Source organism: Hemicordylus capensis, chromosome 1 (assembly GCF_027244095.1).
Source record: "Hemicordylus capensis ecotype Gifberg chromosome 1, rHemCap1.1.pri, whole genome shotgun sequence".
In the NCBI taxonomy this organism is placed as follows: domain Eukaryota; kingdom Metazoa; phylum Chordata; class Lepidosauria; order Squamata; family Cordylidae; genus Hemicordylus; species Hemicordylus capensis.
This window is the reverse complement of record NC_069657.1, coordinates 220020781-220037780: the sequence shown is the minus strand read 5'-3', so window position 1 is coordinate 220037780 and position 17000 is coordinate 220020781. Positions and strand designations below refer to the sequence as shown.

At 44.0% G+C, this 17000-nt stretch overlaps 1 protein-coding gene across 2 annotated transcripts in view; it reads left to right on the top strand.

Annotated features, from left to right (window-relative positions):
- TRAK2 (trafficking kinesin protein 2) overlaps nt 1-17000 on the top strand; it is a 67791-nt gene that overhangs the window by 16085 nt on the left and 34706 nt on the right. For both annotated transcript variants that reach the window (XM_053279787.1, XM_053279777.1), the window contains exons 2-3: nt 15-307; nt 1909-2103. In XM_053279787.1, coding sequence (XP_053135762.1) covers nt 271-307; nt 1909-2103 — 232 coding nt within the window. In that variant the 5' untranslated portion in view covers nt 15-270. The remainder of the gene's footprint in view (nt 1-14; nt 308-1908; nt 2104-17000) is intronic.

Genomic DNA, 17000 nt, shown 5'->3' with positions numbered 1-17000 from the left:
GCCTTTCTTTCAAGATGATGACTGATCCAAGTGGGACCATAACAGGAAGATCAGATGGGGTGCACATTTGAAATGTGTAATCCTTGGACCTACATTATCATCCAGCCCACATGGTTGAAGTAAAGAAAATGTTCTCATGATGCCAAGAGAGATGCATGGCTCACTCTTACTCTGATTTTTAAACCAAAGCTATCCATCAACCAAAATGAGAGTAATGCACAATGAGCACAGGATACGGTTTCCAAATAACTGAAGTGTGAAGCAGACCTCATGAATTTCAACCACAAAGATTCAGAGATCATCACTGGTAAGTCTGTTAAAAGATGCTGGTTATAGCTTTTGGAATTCCTCAGTAGAAATTTATTTAAGAATGCAGTTTTCAAAATCATTACTCTAACATTTGAGACAACCTCTGTCTTCAAAGCTAGAGTAAAGTGTGTCATTGAGTCGGTGTCGACTCCTGGCAACCACAGAGCCCTGTGGTTGTCTTTGGTAGAATACAGGAGGAGTTTACTGTTGCCATCTTCCGCACAGTATGAGGTGATGCCTTTTAGCATCTTCCTATATATCTGCTGCCCGATGTAGGTACCAGCGGGGTTTCAAACCGGCAGCCTCTGGCTTGCTAGTCTAGTCATTTCCCTGCTGTGCCATTAGGTGGCTATAAAAGCTAGAGTAGGTTTCACAGATTTTACTATGTATATAGTAAGTACTGTATTTATCTTCTAGGTTTTGTTCCAGTTCTTTGATGTTAGAAATTTGGGGGGAGGGTTTGGGACACCTTAAATTCAGGGTCCTCTTCCTTTAAGTAAGAACAGTAGTATAACCTATATTTATTCCATATTTTAAAGGGGGTCATCTTAAATTCAGGGTCATCTTCTATTTGGACAAATATGATAACAGGTTTTTTTTAAGCTGTGGTGGGGAGGCGGTGGCGGGGAGGTGGCGGCAGGAGGGGAGGAAGATGGGCCAGCTTAAACGCTGGCCAGAAACTGCGGGGTGGGGAGTGGGCATCAGAGACGCCCGGGGGGAGAGGGCGCAGACACTCTGTCCAGGTCTGCTAGTTTATTTTATTTTATTTTTATGGCATTTATATACCACTTTTCAGATGAACTTCCCAAACTGGTTTGTGTTTTTAAAAATCAATAAAGAACCATGCTAAAAGCAACATGTTTGCATTTATTATTTATTTGTTTGTTCAATTTATATACCGCCTTTCCAAAACATGGGGGAAAGTTTGGAAAAGAACACTTGTGCTTATATTTTGAGATTAAGTACTTCTTTGTTGCTGTAGTTTTAAATTATTTTAACAGTTGGGGTTGAAAGGTAGGGGAGGTATCTATAAATTAAGAAGATATTTTCTTCTGGAGCCTAACAGCTGCTGTTCCTTTAGAAGATTTGTAAATGATTGGAGTTGCAAAAAATTCTGGAGTTGCTCCCTACTTTATGCCAAAGATTTACATAGCTGGCAGACCACTTCTTCAAATGTATTTATCTGGTCTACAGCTAGGATATAAGATCATGCAGAAAAACATTTCCACTTTTAATTTAAGTACTCCGTACATTACCCTTTTATCAGTTGGAATATGGCCAGGCCAGGAAAATAACACAATATAAAGCAAATTTGGTGGAAGCCAATTTTCTATAATGTTGATTTGGTAAATATTCTAAGAATTGTACTGTTTCTCATTAGCCTAGGCTTAAATCATTATTAATAACCTATAATGATGGCTTTTAATATCAAGTCAAATCATTATTGATAACCTATAATGATGGTTTTTAATATCAAGTCTGATGAGAATCCATAATTTAGCAGAATAAATTATTCCCACAACATTCATCCCAACATGGATTGTAACCCCAACTTAGATTCATAGGTTTGTATCATGATGCTCACTTTATATCTTTCAGATGACTGTCCTAATGAAGACCTCCCTGAAATAGAGCTGGTGAGCATGCTTGAAGAACAGTTGCCTCAATACAAGTTACGAGTGGACTCTTTGTATCTCTCTGAAAATGAAGACTGGATCCAGTCTCCGAGCTGTCACAGTCACGTCCCTGAGATCAATTCCCCAGTCCTTGCCGAGGAGACTTTCCGTTACATGAGTAAGTATTCTGGTCACAACTAACGCAATGCTTCCACAGCCCTAAAACTAAAAACCTTGACCTAGAGACAACTTCTTTAAGAAATGTTTGAGAGAGAGAGAGAGAGAGAGAGAGAGCTATTACAAGGCCTGTGTGGAGTTTTCAGCAGCTAGAAAACTTTTTTACTGCCTATAGCTATCTGTACCAGCTGTGCTACCCATACTTGCTGCTTGCCTGTATTTCATAATCCCCTAATGTTTGGCTTGTGATTAAGACTGGTGGTGTGTCTGTTTTTTAAATCATTAGATCAAATAGCAGTTGGGTAACTTGCATAATTCTTTTCATAATGAGTTTCAAAAATGTGGCTTTGGTTTTGCAATTAAGATCCTATGTAGAGAAAAATAGCAAAAGAGAATACAAATTTAAAGTAATAAATACAGGTGAACCCCATTATCCACCAGAGTTCCATTCTCTGATACAACCACAAATAATGGAATCACGGATAACAGGGCATTAAGGCAATGAGAATGGAGGGGGTAGGTTCCTGGAGACAGGAAAATGAGGCAAAAATAAATGAAAATGCTCCAACTGGGGGGAAAGTGCCCTACCATGCTCCATGCGTCTCCAGCTGTCCAAGAATGACCCCCCAAGTCCCCCATTTTTCTGTGAAAAAATGTGGTGTGTGTGTTAAAAAGAGACACTCCTTTTCTCAAAATGGTCAGAGGGCATTTCCAGCCACCCCCAACACCACAGATACACGGAAATTTACATATCTATTTTTTCTGCATATGCTGAGGTCGGGTGTCAAGTACCTGACTGCGGATACAAATAGCAAGGTTTGTCTATGTTGTATTCCAGCCAAAAATGGATACATTTTAAGTGGAAAATCGGTTCTGATAATCCAGTGCTTCTGAATAATTAAGTTCATGGTTGTGGTGAAATTTGCACCTAAATTCCTGAGGTTCACATCCAACATTTCATTGATTGGATTACACTGGGCCTTGTGGCAAATATGTTCTACAGTGGAAGGTCTTCGCAGTTTCAAACAAATAATGCACGAAAGTGGTGGGGCCTGACTGCCAGCAGCCCATGTGTGGCCATGGCTCACCCCGCCCCCTGCATCTGACATCAGATGCTGGGTGTGTGGTCTGGCTCCCAAACGGAGCCCCGCAGCTCTGTTCAGGCGTTGGGAGGGAGTGAGTCAGGCTGGTTCAGCGCTGGCCATTTAACTCCCAAAGAGGCCGTGCGGCCCCTTTAGGAGCTAGACTCAGGCTGGCCCTCTGTTCACGTCGCGGCCCGGAGCAGCTCTTCCCTGCCTTAAAGGCAGGGAAGAGCAGCTCCTGGCCACGCCACAAACGCAGCAGCCCTTTAACTCCTGAATGGGGGCTGCACGGCCCCCTCTCAGGAGCTAAACCAGCACCCCCGCATCTGACACGAAGCACGGCCCCTGATTGGGCTCAGCTCAGGTTCTTTGAACCTGTTGGCCCAGTGGTGGCTCCGCCCCAATACACGAGTTGTTCACATGTTTGCAGTATAAGGTTGTTGATTCTTGAATGTGACAGAAGGCATATAAAAAGTAGCTATTCTGGTAATAATCCTGCTTTTTAGCTTCTTATGGAAGCATATACAGAACCATAAATTTTAATTTGGATAGGCATTTATCATATTCTGCCTTTATAAAGATCAGAGAATTAGGTTTTGTTGTATTATGTTTTATTTTTAAATGAGAAATGAGAAAGTCAGCTGCAAGGAGAACAAGAAGTGCTTCCTGCTCCAAGGAATTGTATTTTGCCCACTGCTGATGTAGATGAATCAGAGGTGGAGGGTGTTACTTTCAGAATATGTTTCTGTTTCAAAGACGCGCTTGTGGTCCCCTACTTGAGCAAATAAGCTCAAGTAACATGAAATGTATCATCGGGAAAATAAGAATGAATTTAAGCTATAAATCAAGGCATATGAAAGATAGCTTGGTTATATCTGATAGTACTGACCTTAGGATCTGGATCGAGATCCATAAGAATGAGTGATGCGCCTCTGCAGGACCTTCGCGGTAGAATGCCGCAGCTCATCGAGGTGACCAAGCCACGCCTACAGTGTGCTGTTTAAAGGCGGGCCGGGCGCCATGTTCTTCAGTTATTTTCTGTTCAGTCCTTGGGCTGTTGCTTCTCATCGGTAAAAGTTCTTTAGTGTGAGTTCATCTGTTTAAACAAAAAGCAAAAAACCAGACTGTTAATTTTGGACTATTGATTCGGGAATGGCTTCCACACATCATCAGCATAAATTCGACCTTGGAATGGACTTTGATTACATTTTTGAATATGGCTGAGGAGAAATGGAGCTTTAAGATGTGTGATGGCTGTAGGGCCAAGCCTCAAAAAGACCCCTCAAAAGATCTCCATGATCTGTGTCTGATCTACTTAGGGGAAGAACACAGTGTATCCTCTTGTAAGATGTGCTTATCGTTTTCTAAGCAGACGTGCAAGAGGCAGGCCCATCTCCTTGGCATTTTGGGGCTTCTCACCAGTATTCCCTCTAATTTTTTCATCAGTGAGTGGAATGAGTTTTGTTCTGCGCAGCACTGCAGTATTAAGGCAGTGTGCATTATTATGTACCACTATAAATACAACACACACACCAATAAAACACACCTATGCCTTGGGATTGTTTTTAACGAAAGACAGTATATATAAATTTAACAAATAAACAATAAACAATATGGAAGAAAAGAAGTGTAATTTTCTATTTATCTGTCTTCTGTTTTAAAATCAATTGTAATTGCCATTTTAGGAATTTATGCACTGTGCAAAGTGCGGCACACAAAATTAATTAATTAAATTTATTATTTATTATTCAATTTTTATACCACCTTTCATAAAACATCCCAAGGCGGTTTACAAAAGTTAAAATATAATAAAACTCCATAAAAATCACATTTAAAACCTTAAAATCAGTACAGCAATAAAAACCATGAAAGACCGAAAAACAACCATAAAAAGACCAACAGAAGCAGGAAAGCTGAAAGAACCCGGCAAACTAACTTGCAATCATGTCCGTGTTTTAGAGTAATTTAACTACATCACTTCTGAAGTCTCTCAACATCATAGCCACATTTAAAACAGCAAATAAGTCAAATTTTTAAAAGCAAAACACAAATATCAAGAGATTATCTTTTTTTGAAAGATCTAAATAAATATAATGTTATGCCCTGCAGCTAAAAATAATATATGACCTTGCTGAGATGTTGCTCCCTTTCGATATATATTCCACTCACAAAATGTATATTAACTTGATGTGAGACCATATATTCTACTACCAAGGCAAACTTTCAAAAGGAAATAAATGTGCTCTTGTTATTTGCTCTTGTTATTTTTCAACTTCTTTTATCCTACTACATATAATCCAGCTCCCTTTTAAATCATAAATATACAAACTTAATTCCAGCAATAAACTTCCAACGTTCAGTTTAATTGTGTAACTAATGAAGCCCCATCTAGTTGTGTTGTGTCTTAATAGCTGTAGTTAATTCCTGTTTGAAATCCTCTCATCCTATAAATTTATGGATAGTCATTGTCACCCCAACGTCTTCCCCACCGCCCCAGAAGTTCTGTGTCTTTCCAGATCTGTCTGTTTCCCAGGAGAGAATTATTGTGTGCTATCTGATGAAACATTCATGCAAAAGATATAAACACTTTGCAGAGAAATACTGAAGTAATCAAACACTCCAGGGGGTGGCTTAGCACCTGATAACCGGAGGGGTCAAGGCTGAAGCCATAAAAGGCTGCCTTGTGCTCTGCGGGTCCCTGCGTTGTGTTTACATATGCAAACGCCTTCCCTAGTGGCCCTTCTCCCACCAGAAGGCAGTCCAAATTGGATTCATTTATTCATCCTTCTCCGCTCTGGATTTAGTTACTATTTTAAAGTTAAACTTAAGGGAGAGAAGAGGATAAGGATTAAGTTCTGCCAAATTCTGCAAAAGAAATAGAGTTAGATTTAGGCTCTTCTTCTCTCTCCCCTTGAGATTGGCTCCTCCTGTTTCTTTTGCAAGGCAGCTGGGGTGCAACAGAAGCCTTGCAGAATCTCAGCTGCTAGGTCAAAATAGAGTTCACACCTTAGCTCCTTTTGCAAGCAAAATCCCATCCCTCCTGGTTCCCTCCCTCCTCTGTGACCAGGCCGAGCCTGCCAGGCACTGTGGCCCCTGGGCACATCTCTGCTGCTGGCAAGCTGCTGCCAATTGATTGACCCCAATCACACCCAAGAGAGATTGGGGAGAGCAGAGAGCAGCAGCGGACAGATCACCATTGATTGGTGGCCGTGGCAGCAGCAGGCAGGGAAGGGAAGCCTTGGGGGCCCGCCCCCTTCTTGGCTCTCGCAGAGAGTGCAGCTGCCTCCCTGCCTGCCTCCGAGACAGTCAGTCCTCAGCATGCAGAGTGGAGGGAGGGGGAAAGACCCTGCTGGGGAGAGGGAGAAGGAGGAGCAGGAAGCAGCAGCCTGGCTGGGCAAGAGGGGGGAAAACAGAACCTTGTGGGGAGTTGAACGGTGGTGGCGGGAGCAGCAGCACAGCAAGACTGAGCACTTACAGGAAACAGCTGCGCGGGGTCCTGCCATTTGGTGTTTGTGCGCACACACACACCTTAGAGGGAATAGTGCTTCTCAATTCATTGGTTGCTGGTGCAGCTCTTGTTTTTGCGACTATGGGGACCAGATCCCCGGGCTTGCCTTGTGATTTTCAGGAGGACCAACCCTGGAGAGCCACACAGTCTAGGTCCTACTTACCACTAGCGTCCGTGGTGACTCCAGTTCAGACTGTGCAAGCCCTGGCTAGTGGTGATGGTCCAGCCCTACAAATTAAACACTGTACAAAGTGTTTCTGTTGCTACACAGACAATTGCCTGGCCACGTGAAAAAAACGTTGTGGATACAGCTGCACAGACTATGTTTAAAGGCATGTATATCGGGATACAAACTCTGCCTGTTCACACACTACAAGACATAAACCACAAGACAAGACTACCACTGAGACTCAGACATATATACCACCTTCACCAGCTCACTCACCGTCTGACCATCATGGTTCTTCCGATTTTGAATCAGATCCTGATAATTTGGATACCCTTGCCAATCCTTCAGCTGACGTACCTACAGCCACGCATGCTTTGCCTACTGAGGATATGAAAGCGTATCACCATCACTTTAGATGGCTGCTGCTCTCAGTCTAGACCTTAAGTCGGAGCTTGCCACCATAGATGATCCTGTTTATAACTTCATGAGTAAATCTCAGTCATCTCAGCTGGTGGCTCTTCCAGTTCTCCCAGTTATTTCCAGAGCTGCTAAATGTGTGTGGGAGGTGATCCATACTTCAACCCCCACTTCTAAATATTTAGAAAGCTTATATCATATCAAAGAGAAGGACAGTGAATATTTTATAAAGCATCCTGCCCCCAATTCCCTGGTTATAAATTGCACCTCCTCTTCTAAGACAGGTCGCCGCCTTACTGCACCTGTGGATAAAGAAGGGAGAAAAATGGATATTTGAGGGAGAAAGATCTACTCCTCCTCATGCCTCTCCATTAAAATAGCGAATTATTCAGCTTGCACAGCAAAATATAACCATGGCTTATGGGAGAATCTATACAATGATTTGGACATACTCTCTCGGGAAGAGTTTAAGAAGAAATTCCAGCAGACACTGACTATATCGGTGGCGCTTACTCACCAACAATTAAGTACTGCCAAATCCCTGGCTGAGTCAGTCACATTCCCTGGCTGCTGTGATCTTCCTGAGGAGGCACACTTGGCTTTGCTGTACTAATGTACAGGGTGACATGAAGGAAAAAACTAGGGGTGTGCAATTCGGGATTTTGGGTGATTCGGCTCGGACCCAAACCGAATCACCCCTGTTCTGTTTTGTGCCCAAATCTGGGTCACCCGAATCACCCTTGATTCGGTTCGGATTTAATCCGAATCCGAATCGATTCGGGGGGTAAAAAGGGGCCCAGGGGCAAAATTTTGGGGTGGGGTGGTAGTGCCCAATGGGTAGAGTCTACCACCCCAATTTCAGGGGGATTGGGCTTCACCTTATGAAGACAAACCTCATACAAATAAATTCACCATAATTCACCCCTCTGCCCAATCACTCTTAAATTGGGGATGGGTGGTAGCCTCCACCCATTAGGCACTATCTACCAGCCCACCCCACTCCTTTGGGGCAGATCCACTTTCTGCCCCCAATCTGCCCCAAAGACACCCAAACTTCAAAAATTCTCAAAAAATCAGCCCTCTGCCCAATCCCCCTGAAATTGGCGTGGTAGCCTCCACCCATTAGGCACTACCACCCCACCCCACTATTTTGGGGCAGATCCACTTTCTGTCCCCAAACTGCCCCAAAGTCACTAAAACTTCAAAAATTCTCAAAAAATCAGCCCTTTGTCCACACCCCCTGAAATTGGGGTGGTAGCCTCCACCCATTAGGCACTACCACCCCACCCCACTATTCTGCCCCAGGCCCCACTTTCTGCCCCAATCTGCCCCAAAGACATGAATTTTTCAGAAATTTACCAAAAATCAGCCCTTTGCCCAATCCCCCTGAAATTGGGGTGGTAGCCTGCACCCATTAGGCACTACCACCCCACCCCACTACTTTTGCCCAGATCCCATGCTATGCCCCCGAACTGCCCCAAAGTCACTAAAACTTTAAAAAATCGCCAAAAATCAACCGTGAACCGAATCACCCGAATTTTTCGTGCCCGAAATTCGGGTGATTCGGCTTGTGCCCGAAAAATATCGGGGGACATCGGGGGTGATTCGGTTCGGCCCCGAATCACCCGAAATTGTTCATTTCGGGTACAGATCGTTCTGTGCCCGAAATTTTTTGCACATCCCTAGAAAAAACTGAAGGTTTACCGTTCGGTGGTAAGAGCCTTTTCAGCTAAGAGGAAAAGGCCCATTATGGAAAGAATGAAAAAATCTAAGTTTACTGCAAAAACTTTCACCACCATCAGCGTCTTCCTATGGGTCCAAGTATCATTTTTTTTCAAGACAGAAGCCCACATTCAGACATCAGGAACACTGTGACTTTAGGAAACAGTACCATCCTCACCATAAGTGCACTTATCAGGGCCAAGGGGAGACTGATCAGTCTCAGTGTACAAAACAGGTAGAACCTCAGAAACTTCTTTGAGGTTCAAGCCCACCCATGGTCACCACTACACTCCTCTCCCTTCCTGCCACCAAGGGCATTAACATCTTGGCACGTGAAGGACAACACCAGACTCGCAAATCCAATACTCTTGCCAACATCCAAGATCAAGCTTGGCACCACATAACATTGGACCACTGGGTCCTGAAGATTATAAATTTGGGATATGCCATAGAGTTCAAGACAACCCCACAGTTTTCAGGGATACGGTTCACTCAACACTCCCAGGTGTTATTGTAAGAAATGTAGGAGCTGTTATCAAAAGGGGCAATCACCCCAGTGCAGTGGGTACACAGGCGGGAGGTTTTTACCCCCACTATTTTTTGATTCCAAAGAGAGATGGTGGGATTTGACCCATTATGGATCTATGCCACCTGAACAAATTTGTCTATGTGAGAAGATTCCGCATGATAGCATTACAAGAGATCTTGCCTCTTCTGTATCAGGAGAACTGGCTTGTGACACTGGATCTGAAAGACACATATTCCACATTGGCATCAGAACACAACACAGGAAGTATCTGAGATTCGCCATCGGAAATCAAATGTACCAATACACAGTCTTACCCTTTGGGCTTTTCACTAACCCCAGGGTATTTACTAAATGTATGGCTGTGGTGGTGGCCTACCTAAGGACTCAGGGTATATCGGTCTATCCGTATTTGGACGACTGGCTCCTGACCTCCAAAGACAGAGAAGAGTTACATTCTCAGACAGTGTATATTTTGTCTCTGCTCCAAGACTTGGGACTCCAAGTCAATTGGAAGAAGTCTCATCTGGAGCTGGTTTTGTATCATCAACTACATTGGAGCAGTCTTAGACACAGAAGCCACTTATCACAGGAGCGTTTCAAGTGCGTCAGGGACCTGGTTCTCCATTTCCAACAGCATCCATCTCAGCCGGCTCTACTCATTCAAAGACTCCTGGGACTATGGTGTCCTGCAACACAGTGGTGAGATATGCCCAGTTAAAGATGCGCAAGTTACAATTTTGGTTTCTGTGGGTCTTATGCCCAAATATAGACAGCCAACGCCTGCATCTAGAGATCCCAGGTCAGATTCTATGCTCAGTGGTGGCTAACGACAGGAATCTATTGGAAGGAGTTTCTTTTCAGATGCTGACTCCTTCTGTCTGGTTAACAACAGATGCTTCTCTGCTGGGCTGGGTGGAGGAGGGACTGCAGAGAACATCAGATCTAGGGCAAGTCGACCCTTCAGCAACCGCAGTTACTTATCCGTTTTCTGGAACTTGTGGCTGTCTTCAAAGTGATGAGCCTTCCTGCCGCTTCTACAGGGAAAAGTGATACAAGTGCAATTAGACAATACTACTGCTCTAGCCTACATCAACTGTCAGGAAGGGACAGTGTTCCGGACTCTTTGTGCACTCACCCTGCAGCTATGGCATTGGTGCATTAGGCATCGGGTCTACCCGATAGCCATCCACATAAAAGGCCTGGACAACGTCCTAGCAGATAACCTAAGTTGAGTTTTCCCACATCAACAACAGCACAAGTGGGAACTCAAGACAGATTATATTACACCACTCTTCACGAGTTGGATAAACCCAACTATAGGTCTATTTGCCACCTTGGAAAACACGAAGTGCACTTATTTTTGCTCCAGGGCAGGTCACAACCCACAATTACTGGGACACCTTCCAGTTGGACTGGCAGCAGGAGATCCCGTATATGTTTCCTCCACAGCTATTGGTCAGCCGAATGGCTGCTTGACTTCTGACTGCTCCTACGTCATGTATCCTAGTAACTCCACATAGTTCAAGGCAACCATGGTTTCCACAGGTATCAAACTATCAGGAAACAAGTACCAAAAACTACCACAAGAGATAGATCACCTGGCGCTAGGCAACAGCAACATCCTGCATCCAGACGTTCTTACTCTGTCTAATATGGCGAATCAGCTTTTGAGATAGATCCTACTTGACCAAAGGAAGTCTTCCACCAGATGTAATTACCTTGGCAAGTGGCTCCGATTCAAATCTTATGCAAGGACGCATGGTTTTGTGCCTAAATAGGCTACAATCAGGGATGTACTCCTCTACTGGACTGATCTAAAATCACATGGATTGGCTAATATGATTAACCAATGAGGTTACTAGGATATACAATGTGCACAGTCTAGGGGTGCTTCTGGATCCAAGCCTCTCCCTGGTGTCCCAGGTTGAGGCAGTGGTCAGAAGTGCCTTCTATCAGCTTCGGCTGATATGCCAGCTGCATCTGTTTCTTGAGATAAACAACTTCAGAACAATGGTACCTAGGCTGGTAATCTCCAGATTGGATTACTGTAAAGCACTCTGTGTGGGGCTGCCCTTGTATGTAGTCTGGAAACTACAGTTGGTCCAGAATATGGCAGCCAGGTTGGTCTCTGGGTCCTCGGAGAGACCATGTTACTCCCGTATTAAAAGAGCTACACTGGCTGCCGATAGATTTCCAGGCAAAATATGAGGTGCTGTTCATCCTCTCTAATAAAACGCTTGGTGTCCGTCCGTGGACGGACACCAAGCGTGTGTCCGTGCCTCCCTGCCCTGTTCTGCGCCTGCGCGAAGCGCAGGCGCAGAACAGGGCAAGGGAGACACGCTTGCTGGTACCAGGGAAAAAGCAGGAAAACACCAACAAGGAAAACGAGCCAGAAACACGAGCACCGGGAAAACGAACACCAACGAGGCCACCGGGAAAACGAGGACCAACCAGCAGGACCTGAACGAGACAAACCCCGAAGCAAACTCCGGGGGCCGAGTGGAGGCTGTTCCGAAAAAGCCTGACAGGGAGAATGCTGCCGCCGCCAAACTCCCACCCTCCCTCCCAACTTCCAAAACCACCTTACCCTGTCCCATGTAAGCTGGATGATGAAATACCGGCATTGAAGAGGAAGTGAGGAGCACGCAGGCAGAGCTCCTCTCTCTGCACAGACTCTGCCCGAACTGCCGCTTTGGGCGGAAAGGACGCAAGAGGCGTCCTTTCCGTCCAAAGCGCCAGTTCAGGAAGAGGCATTGCAGAGAGAGAAGCACTGCTTGCAATCTTCTCTCTCCCTCTTCTATGCCAGTTTTCCTTCAGCCAGCTGAAAAGGGCCAGGGTGAGGTGGTCACTGAAGCTGGGAGGAAGGGTGGGAGTTTCGCTGCAACGGCGGGGGCAGCTTTAACCCTTTCAGGCTTTAACGGAACAGCCTCCGCTCGGCCCCCGGAGTATGGTCCCTGTCTCCCCGGTGCCGTCTCTGTCGCTCCTTCTCTCTTTCCCCCACCACCTCGCCCCCCCGGATCAGAACCACAACAACATAAAAGTAACACTAAGCACTACAACAGCCACAAAAAGTAACACAAAGCACAACACACTACATTAATTAAAAAAATAAAAAACTGAGGCAGTGGCCACAAGCGAGACCAGCACTCCCCCCCCCAACAGCACAGCATAAAAAACCCCACCCACACACACACATACACACACACAATGCATGAAAAGAGGGAGAATAGTCTAGCACCCGTTATTCTAACGGGCTTAAAAACACTAGTAACCTATAAAGCCCTAAAGGGCTTGGGCCCTGAGTATTTAAGAGATTCCTCATGAACCCCACCGCCCATTGAAATCATCAGGAGAGGTCCATCTGCAGTTGCCACTGGCTCATCTGGTGGCTACTCGGGGACGGGCCTTCTCCCCTGCTGCCCCGAAGCTTTAGAATGGTGGTCCCTGACAAAATAAGAGCCTCCCCATCTCTGACAACTTTTTTAAAGTCTTTAAAGACGCATTTGTTCACCCAGGCTTTTGAATTAAATATTGTTATAATAGTTTTAACATTGTTTTAAAACATTATTTTAAAAATCTTAAAAAATTGTTGTAATGTTTTAACTTTTTTATCATTCTGTTTTAACTAATGTTTTAATTTTTCTGCTATTTATTTTGTTTTAACTAATGTTTTAACTTTTTCTGTTTGTTTTGCTTTGTTGTAAATCACCCAGAGATGCAAGTTTTGGTTGGTATAAAAATTTGTTAAATAAATAATGTATTTTTGAGGGTACATCTAGCAGCACTCTCTTCAAGACATCCAGGCTGTGATGGGAAGACTCTTTTGACACCCGGAAAGTAAGGCTTTTCTGAAAGGCCTCATACATTTATATCAGGGCTGCTCAACTTTGGCCCTCCTGCAGATGTTGGCCAACAACTCTCATAATCCCTGGCTATTGGCCACTGTGGCTGGGGATTGTGGGAGTTGTAGTCCAAAAACAGCTGGGCGGCCTAAGTTGAGCAGGCCTGATTTATATACACCTGTCTGCACTCCTGTAGAACCATGGAGCAAATCCTTGGTCCTTTCAGCCAATGAGGACTACATCCATCAAACTAGTGACTTTGAAAACTGCCTTCCTGCTTGCCATAACTATGGCTAAACGCATTAGTGAATTGACAGCATTGCGAATTGATTCGCCATACACCAGGATCTATCCTGATAAAGTATTAATTCATATGGACCCAGACTTTATACCAAAAGTGGAATCCAGCTTCCACCTTAACCAAGATATTGTACTCCCTACATTCTTCAGGAACCCGTCTACTCCTTTAGAACCTGCAATGCACTCCCTAGATGTGCAAAACGCACTTTTATATTACCTGGACTGCTCATAGGGCTTCAGATCCACCAAGTGTTTGTAATTTACAAGGGTTCTGTGAGAGGCTCCTACATTTCCAGACAAGGAATGTCCAGATGGCTCATTGAACTCATTGTGATGACCTATAAGTCACAGAATGTGCAACCGCCTGAAGCACTCTACGCATACCTATGCTTCATCAGCTGCACTTATCGGGGGTTTATTGCACAGACATCTGTAAAGCAGCAACTTGGTCCACTGAGTTACCTTTTGTCAAGCATTAGGCCATAGATGTTCACTCTGCTGCCAAGGCGAGCTTTGGGAGAAGCGTTTTGAAGCAGGTTTTACAATATCTACTACTGCACCCTCCATTGGGAGCTAGCTAAACACCCATTCTTATCGATCTTGATGGATCTTGATCCAGATAAACAGGTTGATCACCTGTAATTACTGATCTGGTGGAGATCCGTCGACATCCATAAGACCCTCCCGAACCACCTCTCTGCAGTAGTGCTACTCTTTGCGTGTACTGAGTGTGCATGCTGTTCTCCTTCAGTGTTGAACTCACCTCCTTCTGGATGATCATCCTCGACAGCAGTTGTCCCAAGAACTGAAGAACATGGCACCCAGCCTGCCTTTAAATAGCACGCTGTAGGCGTGGAGGCAGGGCTCGGTCACCTTGGCGAGCTGCTCCATTCTACTGTGAGGGTCCTCCACAGGCACAGTACCTGTTCTTATGGATGTCGATGGATCTCTATAAGATCAATAGTTACAGGTGAGAGACCTGTTTTTATGTGCAAGACCCACAAAATAAACAGCTTTGGAATATCTCTGTAAAGCTGCAGTCTACAGCTTTAACAATGTTGGTGCTAGTTAAATATTGACTTATATAACTTGTTATTTCCCCTGTACGTATGGGGGAAAGATCTTTAAGCTGTAAAATTGTCATAAAACAAATTTCTGTGTTTACTATGGGTGTGTTCAAGCTTCAGAATCTAGGAAACTTACATCTGAGTTCACCAGAATTTGAAAACTGCCTTCTAAAATGTTGGTATATTTCATAGGGCTCCAATATACTTAGCTATTCCAACTCAGCAGCAGAAAACATACACACAAATGGATGATGCGCACACATAGGAATATAGGATGCTGCCATATACTGAGTCAGACCATTGGTCTATCTAGCTCAGTATTGTCTTCACAAACTGGCAGCAGCTTCTCCAAGGTTACAGGCAGGAATCTTTCTCAGCTCTATCTTGGAGAAGCCAGGGAGGGAACTTGAAACCTTCTGCTCTCCCCAGAACGGCTCCATCCCTTGAGGGGAATATCTTATAGTGCTTACACTTCTAGTCTCCCATTCATATGCAACCAGGGTGGACCCTGCTTAGCTAAGGGGACAATTCATGCTTGCTACCACAAGACCAGCTCTCCTCTCCTAACACACACACACACAAACACACACACACACACACACTTGCCCTTGCTGAAAAACCCAAACGGGCCCTTTCTTCCTTGCTTTCTCTATCCAAACAGATGACTAGTGCTATTGAAGGCCGTTGACTTGCGCTGAATGTATACCATTTTGACTATTTTTTATTTGGAAAACGATACTTTTTTTAATTAATACAACCCAGAGTCCTGGGCTGGGAATTTTGACCCAGGAAAATGTGCACATGACACACATTAGCATTCACGTTGCCTTCTGTTGGAGTGGAGTGAATATATGATACTTCCATAAATGAACCTTCTGTTCATAAATGAATCTTAATTTGCAGTATTTGAGAGAGTGTGTGTGTATGTGTGTTTTAAATGAGCTTAAAATTTACACTTATTTCTTATTCTCAGAATTGTAGTATCAATGTGTATCTGCTTTGGCCTTTCTTTTTATATCAAAATAATATATGAAGGTCAGTTTAGGTGCTAACTAAATCCATAGCTAATTTTTAGAAGTATCCAATTTCATTATAGCCTCTTAGAATGTTGATTAGTACCAAGATGATAACTTCCTTGGAATTCCTGATCTATCCAGCCTTGCATTCTAAAGATTACAATTTTTTTATTTTATTAGACTTGGAAAGGGGCAATTCCAAAACTTTCTTTTCTGTCCTGTACCCTAGTCAGTTGACATCCATCTTGTGTTTGCACTTCAGATGTAACTTCTCTTTGACTTCCAGTTCAGTTTTTCAATTAATCAAGATTGCAAATAATTGACATTTAGAACAGCTTGCAGTTCTCTCCTTCCCTCCCACATCATCATCATCCTGGGGGGTGGGGACTGTTAAAGGACATTTGGAGCACATATAAGATGTATGGCAGAACAAGCCAAGGTATCTTAAATTCATTAGTAGATTAAAGTAGTCAAGCATTCTTTTCATGCAGTGACAAACCAGATACTCCTAGGAAGCCCACAAACAGGGTTTGAAGGCAATAGCTCTTCCCTGCTGTTGCTCCCAAGCATTCAGAGGTCTGTCTCCACAATTTGCAAGTTCCACATGGCCACCATGATTAATAACCAGTAATTAACCTCTCTAGCATGAATTTGTCTTTTCTCCTTTTAGAACCATCTGAACTAGACACTGTTGTCACATTCCATGGCAGCAAATTCCATAAGTGAATGATGTATCATATGAAATACTTTCTGTCCTGAGTGTTCTGCCAATTGGTTTTATCAAGTAAATTCAACTCCAGCTGTTATGCCATCCATGGACAGCAACACATGTGAGGGAGCATACTAGCAAGCCATGTATTGTCCCATCACAACCAATGCACTTGCCACAACCCCAGGGCTTCGCACGTGTGGTGTTTGTCTATAAAGAGCCGCACCGAATGTGAGGAGAGTTGCTCCTCAGGAGTTCCACATCATGTGGAGAAACCTGTAGCATTTGGTGCAGCTCTCTGCAGACAAATGCCAAATGTGTGGAGGCTTACCCTGTAAGCATGAGGGCATGACTAGCCAATGCTCTTCCATTTGCCTTCCTCACATGTTGCTATCCACAGAGGGCATAACAAATGAAGAGGGCTTCCAAGTTCTAGTATTACAAAAGGGAGACTTTCCATTTTCTCCACATCATGCATAATTTTATAAACCAATTGTCATGCCCACTTTTAGTTGCCTCGTTTTTTAAAATAGAGCC